This window comes from Manis javanica, chromosome 6 (assembly GCF_040802235.1).
Source record: "Manis javanica isolate MJ-LG chromosome 6, MJ_LKY, whole genome shotgun sequence".
Classification (NCBI taxonomy): Eukaryota; Metazoa; Chordata; class Mammalia; order Pholidota; family Manidae; genus Manis; species Manis javanica.
In genome coordinates, this window is record NC_133161.1 from 101010371 (window position 1) to 101031300 (window position 20930).

General features: G+C 36.3%; 1 protein-coding gene across 2 annotated transcripts in view; it reads right to left on the reverse strand.

Moving 5' to 3' along the window:
* ZPBP (zona pellucida binding protein) overlaps positions 1-20930 on the reverse strand; it is a 142394-nt gene that overhangs the window by 24356 nt on the left and 97108 nt on the right. For both annotated transcript variants that reach the window (XM_036992927.2, XM_073239123.1), the window contains exon 7: positions 17545-17722. In XM_036992927.2, coding sequence (XP_036848822.1) covers positions 17545-17722 — 178 coding nt within the window. The remainder of the gene's footprint in view (positions 1-17544; positions 17723-20930) is intronic.

Sequence of the window (20930 nt, forward strand, 5' to 3'; positions counted from 1 at the left end):
ATTATGATTGGCACACATGGTGTGTGAGGGGTCACAGGGAAGACAGTATAGCACAACGATGACAAGCAGTGACTCTGGCATCTTACCATGCTGATGGACAGTGACTGTAATGGGGTGTGGTGGGGGGACTTGATACTATGGGTGAGTGTAGTAAACACAATGTTTTTCATGTGAAACCTTTATAAGAGTGTATATCAGTGATATCTTAATAAAAAAAAAGAAAGAAAACCAAACTCTGGGGAAGTGGAAATGAATGATTTCCAGAGTTACATTATAAAATTCTAACACTTAATTTTTTAAAAATCACAAGAAACAGGAAAATATGGCATATTAAAGAAACAAAATAAATTGACAGAAGCCATTCCTGCAGAAGCCCAGGCACTGGACTTACTAGAAAATGGCTGTAAAACAACTAACTTCATTATGTTCAAACTGATAAAATAAAATACTACAAAGAACAAAGTATATAAGGAAAATGATGTATGAAGAAAGTGAGACTAACAATAAAAGATAGAAATAAAAACAAAACAAATTTGGGGCCCACACATATTAAGTGAAATAACATTAAAATAAAAATTGTGGGTTTGAACAGCAGATCTGAGCAAGAATAAGAAAGATTTTGAAGGTAGGACAACTAAAATGATTAAGTTAAGTTACAGAAAGAAAAATGAAGAGAAGTGGAGAAGTGAATAGTCATAGGGACTTGTGGGACAGTAATAAGTAAACAATATATACATTATTAGAATCCCAATAGGAGAAGAGAAAGACAAAGAAATGGCAGCCAAAAACCTCATGAAATTCATGAATCTACAAATTCAAAAACTGTAAGCTCCAAGATTAAAATCATGCAATGGGTCTTATGATCACAATAAAATGAAGATGGACATCAGTTCACAATATTAAGGAACCCTGGAAAATTCACAAATACTTGGAAATCAAACAATGCACTATTATATAATCAATAAATTGATAAATGCAAGGGAAAAAATTACTTGAGGCAAATGGAAATGAAAACACAATATACTAATAAAATGGGATGTGGCAAAACAAAAGAGGTGCTAAGAGGGTTGTTTATAGCTCAGTACATAAATCAAAAAAGAATAATTAAATTCAGAAGCTGACTTAGTTTAAGGAACTAGGAAAAGTGGAAAAAAATGAGCATGAAGCCAGAAAAATGAGGAAAATAACAAAGACTAAAGTTGAGAAAAAAATATATGAGAGAAAAACACAGTGTTGGTGCTTTGAAAAGGTCAACAAAATTGACCACTTTAGCTAGACTAAGAATAAAAGAAAGAAGACTCAAAATACTAAAATCACAATATTAGTGGAAGTAGGGATATTACTACTGATTTTACACAAACCACAAACAAAAAGGAATACAAAACTATACTGAGAATAATTATACACCAACAAATTGGATAGCCTAGATGAAATGGACAAATTTCTAGAAACATAATCTACCAAAAATGACACATAGAGAAATAGAGAATCTGAATAGATCTGTCACCAGTAAAATATTTAATCAGTAATCAACAACCTCCCCATAAAGAAAAGCCCAGTATCAGATGGCTTAATGGTGAATTCTACATAATGTTTTTGTGTAATTCTTTTTTCCAACTCATCCCAAAATTCAGAGATGACACAACACCTCCAAACTCATTCTATAAGGGTAACATTACCCTGATACCAAAGCCAGAAATGACACTGCAAGAAAACTACAGTCCAATATCTCTTATATAATACTGATACAAAAGTCCTCAACAAAATACAAGGAAACCAAATTCAGCAACATATTAAAGGACTGTACACCATGGTTTTTATACCCAGTGGGTTTTATACCCAGAATGCAAGGATGATTAACATATGAAAACACCATCAATGTTATACACCATGTTAACATAACAAAGAGGGAAAAAACACATGCTCATCTCAACTGATGAAGAAAAACCATTTTTTCTGATGTCAATACCCTTTCTACCTATATAGACACTTAAATGGAGCACTGGGTCACAGATGAACTTTCTTTACAATAAAAGGTAGTGAGAAGCAAGGAATTCTATATGAAACATAATCAGGCTACAACTTTACAAAATTTAAAAAAGTTCAGAGTTTTTAGTATGTGCCTTAAACACATGCTTAAACACAAGAATCACACTTTATTCTACTCTTTTCTCCCTCAGCTTTAGAACCTGTGAACAATTTTTTTTTAAATTGTGATTATTAAATATACTAAATTTACCCACTTTCTACATTGCCATTACTCTCCATCTGAACCCACAACCTGGTTCATTTTCCACTTTTCTCTGCCATGTTCTCTTGAGGCTCACTTCTAGACTTCATCACCCAGGTTCCTTTCCTCTGGCCAAAGGAAGGTTCCATTAGAAGACTAGAGGGCAGGGTACTTCTTCCCCACTTGTGCACAGCCAGTCTTCTGGAGGCTGCCTCATTGCAGGCCTTCAGCTGTGTCAGGTAGCCCCATTCCCCAGCTCCAGCTCTTGCAGGGTCCTATTTATCGTTCTTTCCTCATCTTCACCCTTCAAACCTAAGGATGTAAATGCTTGGAGATGTTGGTATCTTAGGTGTCTCTCAACATCCCTATGGCCACCCTTCACCCTGCTTAGACCTCTGACAATGATATTTTCTCTTCAAAATACTATTGAGTAGGCCTCATATTCTCTGTTTGAACTCTGACTCATACACTAGAGTGATCAAATCATCTTGTTCAATGTTCTTTATTGTACCTATCACCATTTGTAATGATTTTATTCTGTAATCTGTCCAGATAACATATAAAAGTAGAGAAGCAACTTTTTCATGTCACTTATCAGTCTACCCCCAGGGCCTAACACTTAGTAACTAGCAAGTACTCTACATATTTCTGAATTCTACCACTTTTCTGGATGAATAAAAACAATGCCATCAATGTACAATACATAGTATTTATGAGTTCTTCAAAGATAAGGAGAAATCAGCTCATAAAGAAGTTAAGCTATGAAACCAGGGTTTTAAAGTATAGAAATGAGCTGATTGCATTCAGAATTTAGAAATATAATTGGAAGCTCTGTGGGATATGGACTGAAGAGAAGAACTAAAGGATAACAGGCAGAGTGTGCAATCATTCCTGGCACAAAAAAATGGAATCCAAATTAATATAATTACAGTGGGGATGGAGATGAGGAGGTAAATTTGGCAGAAAAACCTAAAAAAGAATTTCACTGTACATGAAGCAGTGAGGGAAAAAGGAATAAGAAACTGAGGAAATTCTATGGATTTTTGTCCAGTTCACAAGCCCTGAGTGGCAAACTTGGAAAACTTTTGTACATAAGAATATTGGTGTAAGCAGAATGTAGCAAGGTTAGAGATGAAGTCCTTACTTTGTATGTTTATAAAAGTTTGCTCTTTATTTCTTGAAAAGAAAATTCCAAAATGTCTGCAGTTACTCATATATTGTGAGAGGGGTAATGTAAACATTTTGAAGTGTAAAAACACACCAAAAAAACAGCTGTTTGTTTTCTAAAATATTATTTCTATAAATTTATACAAGGAAATCACACAAAAAATAAAATCTGTTAAGTATAATTGTAAGTCACATTTAATATAAGAGTAAAAACAGGGAATAATATAAAGTTCAACATAAAATATTTAAAAATAATTCCTATTATCCATTTTACATCAATAAAAGATGAAGGCAGTAGTGTAATATGGAGTTACATTTATACCTTAATAGTTAACAGAAAATTAATCATAATTTCATTATTCCCATTGAACCATTATTGATAGCTCTGTTAAAACTATGAATTCATGATGACAACCATCAGGTGATTCTATATGCAAATGATAAATTCAAATTATTTGAGAAAGAAAGCACTTGTGAATGTTTACTTTTCTTTAGATTGCATTTAGTGTTGTAACAATGGTGTTCAAGCTTTAAGGGAAAATTTAATTTTGTTACTTTTTTATTGTGAAATGTAATAAATATATGAGAAAAAAATAAGACATCAATGGCCAATACAATGAAGGTTTGCATAGAAAACCTGTGTAGAAACAATGCAGGCATCAACTCAAAACTCCTGCACCCCACTCCCACCTCCTTGCCTGACCTCCGGAAGTCAACATTATACTTTCCTTTTTTAGGGTAATACTTTCCTTGTAGATTCCATTGTACTTAGCCTCCTTTCCACAAATTATGTTTATAGAATGTATCCATATGATTGTAATTCCCATTCATTCACTATCATTCCTATATAACATTCCATTCCATTGAACGAATATATCACTATTTATTCATGCATTTTACTGCATATGGACCTTTGGGTTCTCTAGTTTGAGACTATTAGAAATACGCTGTGATGTAAGTTCTAAGAGTCAAATGCAAGATCATAGAGTGTGTGCATTATCACATTTATTATATAATGCCACATTATTTTCCAAATTGGAGGAATTTACACTCAGGCAGTCTATGACTGCTTCCGGAGCTCCACATCCTTTTCAACACCTGGTATATTAGACTGTTTACCTCTGCCGATCTGATAGTTGTGTAGTAGGATCTCAATGTGTTTTTTACATTTCCCTGATTACAAACAGGCTGAGCAGATTTTTGCATAGCCACTGACTATTTGTAATTGCTCTTTTGTGAAGTTCTTGTTCAAATCTTTTCCCATTTTTAAAAATTGTTTTATGTTTTTTAGAAATATGTTTTCTACAAGTTCTTTATGTGTTTTGTGCACTAATTTTTTGCAGGTTATATCCATCACAAATAATTTTCTCATTCTGTAGATTATCATTTCTCTCTTTGAAGTGTCTTTTGATAGCCAGAAGTAATTTTTATGTAAACAAAATTGTCAATATTCTTTATTAAAATCAGTAATGTCTCTTTTGGAAAATGCTTATCTAATGCTGAAGACATATTATCATCCCATGTTACATTCTAAAATATTTATTGTTTTTCTGTTATATCTGGGGTGATTTTTCTGGCTGGATCCAATTTCATGTATTTTTACATGGCTTTGCATACCAGAGTACCTCTCTGACAATTTTTATTCTATGTACTTTAAACCTATGTTATTAAGTACCCATAAATTAAAAAACACTGTATTATCATATCTTCTTGGTAGATTTATCCTTTTATCATTATGTAGTTCTCCTTTGTATATCTAGGAAGAGTTCTTGCATTAAAGCCTGTTTTGTCAACATCAGCTTTTTTTTGCTAATATTTTTCTTTGTCCTTTGATGTAAAATTAAAACAAGGCTTTAGGATTGCATGTTAGAGCAGGATGAATTTTTAGAGACTTAAAAACCTTATTTTAGAGGCGGGAGCCAAGATGGCGGCGTGAGTAGAGCAGTGGAAATCTCCTCCCAAAAACACATAGAGCTATGAAAATATAACAAAGAAAAATCTTCCTAAAATAGAGACCACAGGACACAGGACAACATCCAGACCACATCCACACCTGCAAGAACCCAGCGCCTTGTGAAGGGGGTAAGATACAAGCCCCAGCCCGGCGGGACCCGAGCGCCCCTCCCCCCGGCTCCCGGCGGGTGGAGAGAAACCGGAGCAGTTTTTTTTTTTGGCGAGCGCTTTTTGGAAGCCTTAGAGGGACGGGCCCCCGTTGCTGGGGAGGCAGGGTGGCGGGACCGGTGAGGAGGTGCCTGGGAACAGCGCCGGAGGACAAAGAATATCCCGCGTTTCTCCCTGCGAGACCTGGGGGCGGGTGCCTGAGACCGGTGCCTGAGGACGGAGGAGGTCGCGCGTTTTTCCCCTTTTTTTTTTTCTCTTTTTGGCGAGCGCTTTTTGGAAGCCTTGAAGGGACGGGGACCCCAGTGCTAGGGAGGCACGGTGGCGGGACTGGTGAGCGGGTGGCTGGGACCGGCGCCTGAGGACAAAGAATATCCCCCGTTTTTCCCTGCGGGACCGGTGGGCGGGTGCCTGAGACCGGCACTTGAGGACAGAGGAAATCGCGCGTTTTTCCCCTTTTTTTTTTCTCTTTTCTGCGAGTGCTTTTTGGAAGCCTAAAAGGGACAGGGACCCCGGTGCTAGGGAGGCAGGGCGGCGGGACTGGTGAGCGGGTGCCTGGGACCGGCACCTGAGGACAAAGAATATCCCGCATTTTTCCCTGTGGGACCGGTGGGTGGGTGCCTGAGACCAGCACCTGAGGACGGAAGAAATCGCGCGTTTTTCCCCTTTTTTTTCTCTCTTTTTGCCAAGTGCTTTTTGGAAGCCTTGAAGGGACAGGGACCCCGGTGCTAGGGAGGCAGGGCGGCAGGACTGGTGAGCGGGTGCGTGGGACCAGTGCCTGAGGACAAAGAATATTGAGCGTTCCTTCCCTGCGGGACCGGTGGGTGGGTGCTTTTTGGAAGCCTTGAAAGGACAGGGACCCTGGTGCTAGGGAGACAGGGCAGCAGGACCAGTGCGCGGGTGCCTGGGACCGGCACCTGAGGAAAAAAAAAAAAAATCGCGTGTTTTTTCTTTTTTTTTTTCCTTTCTGTTCCCTCTCTCATTGTTGCTGTTGTTGTTTTGGTTTGGAGAGTGCTTTTTGGAAATCTTAAAGGGGCAGGACAGGTCACTTAGACCAGAAGCAGGGAATCTGGGGATCTCTGGGCACTCTAACCCCCTGGGCAGCAGGGAGCACAGAGGCCCCTTACGGAGATAAATAGTCTCCTGGCTGCTCCCCCTCTAACGGGGCTCCACCATTTTGGAGGAACAGCCCCAGCCAGGCCAAGCCCACAGCAACAGTGGAGATAAACCCCAAAGCAACTGGGCAGGAAGCAGAAGCCCTGTCTGCGCACAGCTGCCCAGCACAAGCCACTAGAGGTCGCAATTCTCCCAGGAAAAGGCTACAAACCAACAAGAAGGGAAGCTCTTCCAGCGGTCACTTGTACCAGCTCTGCAGACTATCTCTATCACCATGAAAAGGCAAAACTACAGGCAGACAAAGATCACAGAGACAACACCTGAGAAGGAGACAGACCTAACTAGTCCTCCTGAAAAAGAATTCAAAATAAAAATCATGAACATGCTGACAGAGATGCAGAAAAAAATGCAAGAGCAATGGGATGAGATGCAGAGAAAAATGCAAGAGCAGTGGGATGAGATGCAGAGAAAAATGCAAGAGCAGTGGGATGAAGTCCGGAAGGAGATCACAGATGTCAGGAAAGAGATCACAGAAGTGAAACAATCCCTGGAAGGATTTATAAGCAGAATGGATAAGATGCAAGAGGCCATTGAAGGAATAGAAGCCAGAGAACAGGAACGTATAGAAGCTGACATAGAGAGAGATAAAAGGATCTCCAGGAATGAAACAACACTAAGAGAAATATGTGACCAATACAAAAGGAAAAACATTCGTATTATAGGGATACCAGAAGAGGAAGAAAGAGGAAAAGGGATAGAAAGGGTCTTTGAAGAAATAATTGCTGAAAACTTCCCCAAACTGGGGGAGGAAATAATCGAACAGACCATGGAATTATACAGAACCCCCAACAGAAAGGATCCAAGGAGGACAACACCAAGACACATAATAATTAAAATGGCAAGGATCAAGGACAAGGAAAGAGTTTTAAAGGCAGCTAGAGAGAAAAAGGTCACCTATAAAGGAAAACCAATCAGGCTAACATCAGACTTCTCAACAGAAACCCTACAGGCCAGAAGAGAATGGCATGATATACTTAATGCAATGAAACAGAAGGGCCTTGAACCAAGGATACTGTATCCAGCACGACTATCATTTAAATATGATGGTGGGATCAAACAATTCCCAGACAAGCAAAAGCTGAGGGAATTTGCTTCCCACAAACCACCTCTACAGGGCATCCTACAGGGACTGCTCTAGATGGGAGCACCCCTAAAAAGAGCACAGAACAAAACACACAACATATGAAGAAGGGAAGAGGAGGAATAAGAAGGGAGAGAAGAAAAGACTCTCCAGACAGTGTATATAACAGCTCAATAAGCGAGCTAAGTTAGGCAGTAAGATACTAAAGAAGCTAACCTTGAACCTTTGGTAACCACGAATCTAAAGCCTGCAATGGCAATAAGTACATATCTTTCAATAGTCACCCTAAATGTAAATGGACTTAATGCACCAATCAAAAGACATAGAGTAATAGAATGGATAAAAAAGCAAGACCCATCTATATGCTGCTTACAAGAAACTCACCTTAAACCCAAAGATAAGCATAGACTAAAAGTCAAGGGATGGAAAAACATATTTCAGGCAAACAACAGTGAGAAGAAAGCAGGGGTTGCAGTACTAATATCAGACAAAATAGACTTCAAAACAAAGAAAGTAACAAGAGATAAAGAAGGCCACTACATAATGATAAAGGGCTTAGTCCAACAAGAGGATATAACCATTCTAAATATATATGCACCCAATACAGGAGCACCAGCATATGTGAAGCAAATACTAACAGAACTAAAGAGGGAAATAGACTGCAATGCATTCATTGTAGGAGACTTCAACACACCACTCACCCCAAAGGATAGATCCACCGGGCAGAAAATAAGTAAAGACACACAGGCACTGAACAACACACTAGAACAGATGGACCTAATAGACATCTATAGAACTTTACATCCAAAAGCAACAGGATATACATTCTTCTCAAGTGCACATGGAACATTCTCCAGAATAGACCACATGCTAGCTCACAAAAAGAGCCTCAGTAAATTCCACAATATTGAAATTCTACCAACCAATTTTTCAGACCACAAAGGTATGAAAGTAGAAATAAATTCTACAAAGAAAACAAAAAGGCTCACAAACACATGGAGGCTTAACAACATGCTACTAAATAATCAATGGATCAATGAACAAATCAAAATAGAGATCAAGGAATATATAGAAACAAATGACAACAACAACACTAAGCCCCAACTTCTGTGGGATGCAGCGAAAGCAGTCTTAAGAGGAAAGTATATAGCAATCCAGGCACACTTGAAGAAGGAAGAACAATCCCAAATGAATAGTCTAACATCACAATTATTAAAACTGGAAAAAGAAGAACAAATGAGGCCTAAAGTCAGCAGAAGGAGGGACATAATAAAGATCAGAGAAGAAATAAACAAAATTGAGAAGAATAAAACAATAGCAAAAATCAACGAAACCAAGAGCTGGTTCTTTGAGAAAATAAACAAAATAGATAAGCCTCTAGCCCAACTTATTAAGAGAAAAAGAGAGTCAACACAAATCAACATAATCAGAAATGAGAATGGAAAAATCACGACAGACTCCACAGAAATACAAAGAATTATTAAAGACTACTATGAAAACCTATATGCCAACAAGCTGGAAAACCTAGAAGAAATGGACAACTTCCTAGAAAAATACAACCTCCCAAGACTGACCAAGGAAGAAACACAAAAGTTAAACAAACCAATTACAAGCAAAGAAATTGAAACAGTAATCAAAAAACTACCCAAGAACAAAACCCCGGGGCCGGACGGATTTACCTCGGAATTTTATCAGACACACAGAGAAGACATAATACCCATTCTCCTTAAAGTGTTCCACAAAATAGAAGAAGAGGGAATACTCCCAAACTCATTCTATGAAGCCAACATCACCCTAATACCAAAACCAGGCAAAGACCCCACCAAAAAAGAAAATTACAGACCAATATCCCTGATGAACGTAGATGCAAAAATACTCAATAAAATATTAGCAAACAGAATTCAACAGTATATCAAAAGGATCATACACCATGACCAAGTGGGGTTCATCCCAGGGATGCAAGGATGGTACAACATTCGAAAATCCATCAACATCATCCACCACATCAACAAAAAGAAAGACAAAAACCACATGATCATCTCCATAGATGCTGAAAAAGCATTTGACAAAATTCAACATCCATTCATGATAAAAACTCTCAGCAAAATGGGAATAGAGGGCAAGTACCTCAACATAATAAAGGCCATATATGATAAACCCACAGCCAGCATTATACTGAACAGCGAGAAGCTGAAAGCATTTCCACTGAGATCGGGAACCAGACAGGGATGCCCACTCTCCCCACTGTTATTTAACATAGTACTGGAGGTCCTAGCCACGGCAATCAGACAAAACAAAGAAATACAAGGAATCCAGATTGGTAAAGAAGAAGTTAAACTGTCACTATTTGCAGATGATATGATACTGTACATAAAAAACCCTAAAGACTCCACTCCAAAACTACTAGAACTGATATCTGAATACAGCAAAGTTGCAGGATACAAAATCAACACACAGAAATCTGTAGCTTTCCTATACACTAACAACGAATCAATAGAAAGAGAAATCAGGAAAACAATTCCATTCACCATTGCATCAAAAAGAATAAAATACCTAGGAATAAACCTAACCAAGGAAGTGAAAGACTTATACTCTGAAAACTACAAGTCACTCTTAAGAGAAATTAAAGGGGACACTAATAAATGGAAACTCATCCCATGCTCATGGCTAGGAAGAATTAATATCGTCAAAATGGCCATCCTGCCAAAAGCAATATACAAATTTGATGCAATCCCTCTCAAATTACCAGCAACATTCTTCAATGAATTGGAACAAATAATTCAAAAATTCATATGGAAACACCAAAGACCCCGAATAGCCAAAGCAATCCTGAAAAAGAAGAATAAAGTAGGGGGGATCTCACTCCCCAACTTCAAGCTCTACTACAAAGCCATAGTAATCAAGACAATTTGGTACTGGCACAAGAACAGAGCCACAGACCAGTGGAACAGATTAGAGACCCCAGAAATTAACCCAAACATATATGGTCAATTAATATTTGATAAAGGAGCCATGGACATACAATGGCAAAATGACAGTCTCTTCAACAGATGGTGCTGGCAAAACTGGACAGCTACATGTAGGAGAATGAAACTGGACCATTGTCTAACCCCATATACAAAGGTAAACTCAAAATGGATCAAAGACCTGAATGTAAGTCACGAAACCATTAAACTCTTGGAAAAAAACATAGGCAAAAACCTCTTAGACATAAACATGAGTGATCTCTTCTTGAACATATCTCCCCGGGCAAGGAAAACAACAGCAAAAATGAGCAAGTGGGACTACATTAAGCTGAAAAGCTTCTGTACAGCGAAAGACACCATCAATAGAACAAAAAGGAACCCTACAGTATGGGAGAATATATTTGAAAATGACAGATCTGATAAAGGCTTGACGTCCAGAATATATAAAGAGCTCACACGCCTCAACAAACAAAAAACAAATAACCCAATTAAAAAATGGGCAGAGGAACTGAACAGACAGTTCTCCAAAAAAGAAATACAGATGGCCAAGAGACACATGAAAAGATGCTCCACATCGCTAATTATCAGAGAAATGCAAATTAAAACTACAATGAGGTATCACCTCACACCAGTAAGGATAGCTGCCATCCAAAAGACAAACAACAACAAATGTTGGCGAGGCTGTGGAGAAAGGGGAACCCTCCTACACTGCTGGTGGGAATGTAAATTAGTTCAACCATTGTGGAAAGCAGTATGGAGGTGCATCAAAATGCTCAAAACAGACCTACCATTTGACCCAGGAATTCCACTCCTAGGAATTTACCCTAAGAACGCAGCAATCAAGTTTGAGAAAGACAGATGCACTCCTATGTTTATCGCAGCACTATTTACAATAGCCAAGAATTGGAAGCAACCTAAATGTCCATCTGTAGATGAATGGATAAAGAAGATGTGGTACATATACACAATGGAATACTACTCAGCCATAAGAAGTGGAAAAATCCAACCATTTGCAGCAACATGGATGGAGCTGGAGAGTATTATGCTCAGTGAAATAAGCCAAGCGGAGAAAGAGAAATACCAAATGATTTCACTCATCTGAGGAGTATAGGAACAAAGGAAAAACTGAAGGAACAAAACAGCAGCAGAATTACAGAACCCAAAAATGGACTAACAGGTACCAAAGGGAAAGGAACTGGGGAGGATGGGTGGGCAGGGAGGGATAAGGGGGGGGAAGAAGAAGGGGGGTATTAAGATTAGCATGCATGGGGGGGAGGGAGAAAGGGGAGGGTGGGCTGCACAACACAGAGAGGACAAGTAGTGACTCTACAACATTTTGCTAAGCTGATGGACAGTAACCGTAATGTGGTTGTTAGGGGGGACCTGATATAGGGGAGAGCATAGTAAACATAGTATTCTTCAGGTAAGTGTAGATTGAAAATTTAAAAAAAAAAAAAAAGAAAGAAAGAAAGAAAAGGGGGATTACTCCTTAACAGGATAAAACTATTGGTAAATCAAAGATCAACGCATGCTTTAAATATCCTTAATGTTGATCACTTAAAGGGTGTCAGATGATCAGCTATGGAGGTACTCTTTTCTGATAATATTCCTTTCTCTTAATTAAAAAAAAAAAAAAAAAGCAGTTACTGTGTGCTGACCTCCAATGAGTTCTGCACAGTGGTATAGAGGGCATGTCAAAGTGTGGGCAAAGGGTCTGTTTGTTTCTACGCAGAAGATCAAGGCCTAGCTTGGATACCCAGAAAATGAACTAAGATACGATATGAGGAGGAGCTTCCGGCATCAGCACTCTCTGGAGGACTCGTGCCGGGGGATGATCATCAAAAAGCCTCCACAGGGATCCGGACGATGCTGCGGTTGTGGCTGCATCCAGCCCACCATCTCCTGGACTTGCCATGAGAAGGAGGAGGGAGATGTCTAGGCTGGCATGTGCATACAGTGAGACAACGAATTTGACTGGATCTGTCTGTTGGAACTCAACCAGGAGTTGGGAGGGGTGCAAGTTGTAGCACCCCAAAATCTCATGACTATAGACTATCTATGGTTAAAAGAACATATGGGATGTGAACAGATCCCAGAAATGGGCTGCTTTAATTTGTCTGATGGTTCAAGTACAGTTGGAAAATATCCATCATATCATAGATAAATTTTCACAAATGCCTAGGGTGCCTAAATGGTTTTCTTGGCTTCACTGGAGATGGCTGGTAATTATAGATTTGCTTTGTTTATGTCACCGTATTCCTATTATGTCAATATGTGTGTGCAAATTAGTTAGTAGTTTAAAACCTATACATACTTAAGGTATTATACAAGAAGATATGTCAAAGAAATAATCAATCCTCCCAAGTTTCCTTCATATGCTACATCTATAGCTTTTCTTCTTCCTTCCTAATTACAAACTTTAAATAGAATTCGTGCCTCATATCGAATTTACCGAGTATCATAATTCCTCCAGGTGGTAAAGATACCTCGAGACAAGTGCTGGGCATAGAAGCCACAGGGCATAAATCTGCAAAGAAGTAAAAAGCTAACCTTTGCAAACAATATGGCTTCTCTCTCACTTACCAACTTTACATTTCCCTGTATGGCCCCGGAAGATGACTGGTTAGCCAGAGACGGGTAAGATTCCTCAAGGGAGGAACAACCTAAGACAGGCACAGTCGCAGGGGGGCCATCAGGTGAGAATTTGGGGATCAACAGAGGTGAGGCTCAGAACCTCACCCCCCCTGTTTTGAGAGAAATCTTCTGCATCCGTGGATGTTTTGCTGCCCTTGTCTAGCCTGGATTAATACTTAGTCCATAGGCACACACCTGATCATCTGATCATCTACATTTGCCTTCTTACAGCACTAAACTATGTTTTCTACCTTTATCTTGCATCTACCTACCACTTCAGCATTTTATTAAAAATAAAAATAATAATAATAATAGGAGAAATGTGGGATCAACATATAAATCAAGTACAAAAATCAAATGAATATTCATATTTGACCTGATGGTTTATAGGTCATATTGCATGATCAAAACCGAAAGTTTCTGTGATGACTGCCCTTGTACTGTTCACCATGTAAGAATTTATTCACTCTGTAAGAATTCGTTCACCATGTAAGAACTTGTTCGTTATGCTTCAGAAGATTGGAGACTGACGAGAATTAGGCTTGAGATGGATTAATGATTGTACATTGAGCATTGACCCCCCTATACTGAATTTTATTGTTGTTAACAACCATTTGATCAATAAATATGAGAGATGCCCTCTCAAAAAAAAAAAAAAAAAAAAAAGGAATATAATGAAGATCATCTCAGGCATTACAGAACAAGAATAAATGCCATAAGAAAAATGAGAAAAAAAGAATTATGAAAAGATATTGTATTTCTTCTTATGAAACTCTGATCTAACTTGGAATTGATAGCATTTTCTTATTTCTATAAATGAGAGAAGATTATGTTAATTCTTTTGATGTCCATAGAATGCTGTATAATAAAGAGCTTAAATTCCTAGTAAAAAAAAAAAAAAAAAAAAAAAAAGAAAAAAAAAACCTTATTTAAAAGAACTGTACCTACTAAGCAATTCACTTTCACTGCATAAAGTACAAAGGTAGACTTTATTAATAAAATCATTTCAAGATGTTTAAATACTCAAACCTATAACCTAATTATTTCTGACCACTGACAATAGACACTATATCCCTATGAAAGCCCTCCTTGCTTGAGGGTCCCTGGACTCCCAGAAGCTTTGAATGTTGCAAGAGCAAATCTTATTTATAAAGAAAGCAAAGGAAAACAAGAATGCTGCATAAATTATTACTGAGCTATACATTCAATCTGCAAAAGTGAATGAGAAATCATCTGTTGCACCAGGAGGAGGAAAGGCATCATATCTAGGTATTGCCTTATCAACATATTCAGGAGTCTCACTTTCATGTGCATCAGAACCACCTAGGATGGTCATCATAGATGTAAATATCTGCTTCCCACACCTTGGATATATTTTTGAGAAAATCTTCAGGTAATTTGATACACACCAGAGTTTTAAAATCACTGCCATAAAGAGGAAGACAAAGAAGGTGGAGTGGGATATTATGTCAAAAATATTATTTGACATACAAGTGTTTTTTGAGGTGATTAAGTGAAATAAATTAGAAATAGGTGAAAACAAGATACACAGTTTTACAGGAAAAGTAGAAACTACAGAAACAGACAGTAAAACATATTTAAGAGCCAGTGTTTAAAAAATACACTGTCAGAAACAATGTAATATTCTTGCTGGTCTTTGATTATACTATCTTATGATATGACAATGAAATTATGAGACATCTATATAATTCACAAATTTAATTAGAACATTTTCTTTTTCAGTGTCAAAATGATTGACAACATGATGCATTTAATAAGCAATGCTAAATAAGAAGTTAAAGAGGTATTCCACAGTGAAAATTAACTAAAATGATAAACAAATTAGAAATGAGAAGAATGATTAGGTAGAAATGTTAAGTTTCCACCATTTTACAAGCAATCTTTATCTGTCACTTGGAAATAACTATTAAATGAGTAAAGTCATATATCCGAAAAAGAAAAAAATATCCACTGTTTACTTAATTGACTGCTCATAAAGTAAATAAAATTCCCTCACATAATACACATGCTTGTCTCAATCTTCTTTGTTGAACATAAACTTAGTGTGCCTTCATTTCGGAAATAAGTCATTTAAAAAGTACCTCATATGTTTTATGTGTTTCTACCTAGTATTCCATTTCACACTTGAATGGATTTTAAGCTATTTAGTATGCTAATTTTGTCTTGTAACTAGTGTTACATTTTATACTGCCTTCCAATTCAGAGAATGATTTAAAAGTCTATTAGTATTAGTGCTCTTAAAAAAAAAGTAGAGTGTAAGCCTCATCTAATAATAGACAAAAATTATTGTATATGATAGAGACCTGAAGGTCACATTATACTTAAGGAACTTTTTTCAATAAAGGGAACTCAGACTTGCTTAATTAGTTTAACAAGAGATGATAATAGCACAAAGCAATTCTGAATTAAGACATTTATTTACCATAGGATAGCACAAAATGAAATTTAACAAATCACTAGCTAATGATCCAATAAAATTCAAAAAATAAACTGTATTTCTTTCCCCTACTCAAAGACATGCCTCCTACTGCCACAGTAAATTTGAACTCTCCCAATTGGCATTCAAGCCATCATGCACCACAGCTTTGCTGATACTAAATCCTCTAGCTCCAGTCAAGCAAAATTCCCCTAGAATTCACGCTTTGTCATGCCCTTGCTTAGATGGCACTTGCTAACGCTGTTAACTTCAAAGTCCTAACTCAAGTCTTAAATCACTCAGAAAACTTTATCTCAATGACATAATACTTTGTGATCAGTCCTATCCCTAACTCAGTTTTGCTTTATACAATTTCCTTTTCATTCTCTTCCCTGCAGCTTAGCAGACTCATGTTCCCTAATTGTTTCATGGATGTATCTCCTATGTCTCGGAACACTGTGGCCAGCGACCATATATTTGGGAGAGCAAAACAGTACACCAAAGGCAAAAAACAGTTTTGAGATTTACATGTTAAGTTTTATTACAAACTTCCCATGGGGTCTGTTGTCACGAATAAAATAACTACTTAAGATTAAAGATGGCGGCATGAGATAGTGTATATCAGTGATACCTTAATAAAAATAAATAAATAACTGCTTAATGAACTTGATCAAACAGTACAGCATGTAATAACTTGAATGTTATAAATACATGGTAAAGTTAGAGAACCTGACAATTGTGTTATTATCTGAATATCTATAAATGGAAAAAGAATTTAATGGTAAAATTACTTGTTCTCAGAGATCCAAACCTATTTTTTCACTTGATAGGGCTATATTTAATTATTTCAAAATTCTTGGAATTTATTAATTAGACGCAAATATGTAACATTTTTAGTTTATCTCATTGAATGAAAATATAAATGCATTTAACAGACAGCTAAACTACTAGGTTCTGGTTTCACTGTTTGGTAATTCCATGCTCTAGACTGCTTCATCTCAATAGTTATCAAAATAGTTACAAAGTTGTTATTTGTAAGTGCTTTCTTCATTAAATGTACACTATATATCCTAGATAACTTTTCATATCCTTAAGCAAAAGCCAAATTAAAAATAAAATTAAAGTAAAAATCTAACAAATTATAGCAAAGCAAAAAGAATATTTAGTGCTTGATTATTTGAAAAGACTTTTAATCTAAGACAGTAGAGAGGGAAAAAGAACAATAATAGGAGATGGAATGAAAATGGGACTAATTTAGTGTTATTTACATTAGAAAGTCTAAGAATGAAGATTAATTGGCTCACTCAACTCTTAAAAATAGAAATTCAAAGACTTTGAATCCATTAACTCATTCTAAATAGCGTCTACAGGAACTCTTTCTAAAAAGGATAACGATGGATGAAAGCCAGATAGCAGCTCAGATCCTTTAGTGCTAGGATCAAAGTCAGAAAAAACAAAAGGTAATAAAAAAATTTATGCACTTATTAACAAAAAAAAAAGGGTAAAAAGATACCTAATCCGGACTATGTAAAGGTAAACGCAACAACAACTGACTCTGGAAGAAATATGATTCAGCTCTTTTCAGGATAAGCAACTCTAACTGACTCAACTATTATTTTTGTTTGCTGCCAGACAACAAAACATAGTACTCAAATAAACTAAAAAAACAACCTCAAATAGGCATTAACTTAGGCATAATGAAAAGAAGTGAATTTTCATAAACTTCATTACTTACCGCAGCACTCAGGGCATTTTGGATGTTTTAGGGTATTTATTCCATACCCTGGAAAGCAGCGATTAATCCAAACCATTTGGAGAGTACCTTCAATATAGTATATTTCAGGCAATCGTTTTGCAAGTGTGCTTAGAGTTTCCACTTGTCGATTAAAAAATCTCTCTATGAGATTTTTAGCCTAAAATAGAAATACAATATGAAAAACTATCACAAAAACGAATGTAATTTTAGAAAGGATAAGGTTGCTTTGTATTTAGGAACATGGGAGATAAATTCCTGAGGTCCTTATTTTTTCTTGCATTCATAGGATATAAAAAACACATGCAAAAATTAAAAGATGTCACCTGTAAACCTTGATATTTCCAAATGTACTTTCAAATACACCACAGAGACCATGTGGATATATAACCAAATTTTTTCATCTCTTTGGATTTTAAATAATATATGGATGGGCATATGAGCAAAATCAAGACAATGTTTTGAAATTAAATATACTCTAAGCAATGTAATTTAACAAATAATTTACTTAAAGAAACGTATTTCAAGAATCTTTAAGAAACATATCATGAGGCATTTGTTCTACTCTTTTCACAAAGAAAAATTAGGCTTAAAAACAAGAGGAAATACTAGAAATATATTAAAGTTTCTAGCTCTGTGTTCCACAAATTAAACCTACAAAATAATTAAGGCATTACTCTGATCTTTAATTAATTACTTTTTTTCTTATAATAATCATTCTATTCTAACTTAAGGTAAGGTACTTTTTGCATGGTGAAGTTGAACAGTTTATTTTAACTGCCACAGTCTGCTCCACTGACCATGCAAAGTTAGGTAATAAATAAAGGTGACTGAAAAGGTTTTAATATTTGCTGTTGGTTAGTCCAGCAAGCCTAGAAAGCAATAACTACTTAAAATTTTAAGACTTTAAAACAGGCAACACACACCATACATACAAGATCAAAGTCTAATTGGAGCTCCAATATCCATTAAGGTAAAACCAATACTCAACAGGTGGATATTACACTAATAAGTTAAAGTCCTTTGGAAAATTTTGGTTAACACTTATATTGGGAATCTCTGTGAAAAATGCTTAGAGTCATCCAATGGGGATGGGATTAAGAAACAAAGAAAGGAGATGGGAGCTTAAAGGTGTCTTGCATAACATGGAAAGAATTCTGAATTTGCATAGAAAAAACTGATGATCTTGGAATTCAGAGAGCATACGAGGAGGAGGCAGCCAAGGTTTGAAGGAGGCTGTCCCAGGGCAGTACTACAGAAACAATCACAACACAAAGTTGTACCTTTCATAGAAGGAATACCTTTACATGGGTAATATACACTCATATCAGTGAATTAGGTACAGACTATGAAATAAAGCTCACTTTCAAAACAGAACCAAAGGGAAGAAGGAAGAAAGTAAAGGGTTACATAAGGTTGAATTTTATGCAAGTTGGAATCCATTCCTAAGAGGCACAATAAATCAATCCCAGAATTTCAGAAAATTTAACTTTGCAAAGCGGAGACTACTTCAATACTGAAAGACAAAAGAATCCACTCTTTACTCTGTAATGTCACTGAAGTGGTAGCTGTTTCACAAGAATTCAAACTTTCATTAGAAAACTAGGTTTTTTAGAAGAAAGATTAAAGACAAATTATAATTTATGTTTTTAAATTATCAGAGACTTAACTGTCATACTAAGTTTTTTAAGTAGTATATTTTTATTTGAAATAAGCAAACAGATAAACAGGGAGTGGGAGGATAGAAATGACATTTAAAAATACAGGAAAAACATTTCCATCTATATGGTATACTGGATATCCTAAAAAGGCCTCCTACTGAAAATCACCTAAATGAACATAACAGAACAAAGATTTTGTGTGGCTATAATTCAACACCAAGGGAGAAAGAGACAAGAAGAAAGGAAGAAAGCAAGATAGGATGACAGAGAGAGAGAGGCTAAAAATGAAGAAAAAACTACAAACCTAATAGTAGTAGCTGAGTCCCAAGTGTATTTCATGACAATCTGAGTATTCCAGAGTTACTTTATCAGCTTAAAGAGATGAGAAAAAAAGCATTAAAAAAATGATCTAAAAGAAAAAAAAAAGAGTAAGACTCTTAAGTGAAACTAGACCAGGAAAAAAAATCAATTACAAAAGGGAAATAACAAGAAATCTTCACTATCAGATATCAAAGCTGGAGTAGGGAAGGGGAGTTAGGAAAATGGAGTGGAAGGATAGAAGATTCATCCTTAAATGAATTTCTGCACAGTGATTTGCTTTCAACTGGGTTTGGGTTTTTATTGCATTTTCTGTGTGCTAAAGGATCCCCCAAGCCAGAATTAAGATAAAATTTGGCTTTGAGAACAACTCTGGAACATAAGGCGAAAAGAAACTCTACAGAAACACACCCACAACCTAGGCCAAAGGGGGCCATCTACTGATACACATGACTTCATCAACCAGAGTTATGAAGCATAGGATGAAATGAGAAACAAGAGAAGAGACAACAAACTGCCAAATTAAGCCATCAAGCAATTAATGTAATGGAATTTCAGTTAACTAAAACAAAAAATGACATAAAGTGTATTTTAAAATAAGGACATAAAAGTAGTATGAAAACATGAGGAAGAGAACACATAACACTAAGAAAAATATATATATTTGAAAAACAACCAATTTAAACACCAAATGATGGATGAAGTGAAAAATCGAGTTAAATTAACAACTCAAAGGATAGACTGAATATCAGAATAGGTCCACTGGCCAGAAGAATGAAACACAATAAATATCTGAAGAAGTTATTCAGAATGCAGAGCATAAAGGAAGAAGAAAGTAAGATAGTGTAAGAGATGGAAAAATCAATGAGATCATCTAAAACATACTAAATAGAAAGACAGAGATACAAGAAGGAAAGATAAGTAGAGAGAAATGGATACAATTCTGGGTAAATCTAAATAGACATCGACATTCTGAAGTATCTTTAATAAGTAGAGAAATTTTTAGAAAAAAGTAATCTGGAAAACCATGAAAGATGAATGCAGGTCATAAAACTTAAAGGACTTTAAATCCCCTGAAATTTTTTGAAAAGTACAGTAAACTAAATAACTTTTGTTTCTGCTATTTGGAATGTAAGTTAAAATTTGAAGCAAACACACAAACAAAAAGAGTAACAAAAAAGTAAAATATTCAAAAAACAGAAAAAATCAGTTGAAAAATCTTTAACTGATCTAAAAAGATAGAGAAGGCACAACACTGGAAGAATAGAAAATCAGGGTAAATGATATGTAATGGAATGATAAAAACTAATCCACATGTAACAGTAGTGTGACTTGAAAATAACAAAATAATGAACAAGGCAGAGCTATAAAGTGGAATCGTTTTTAAAA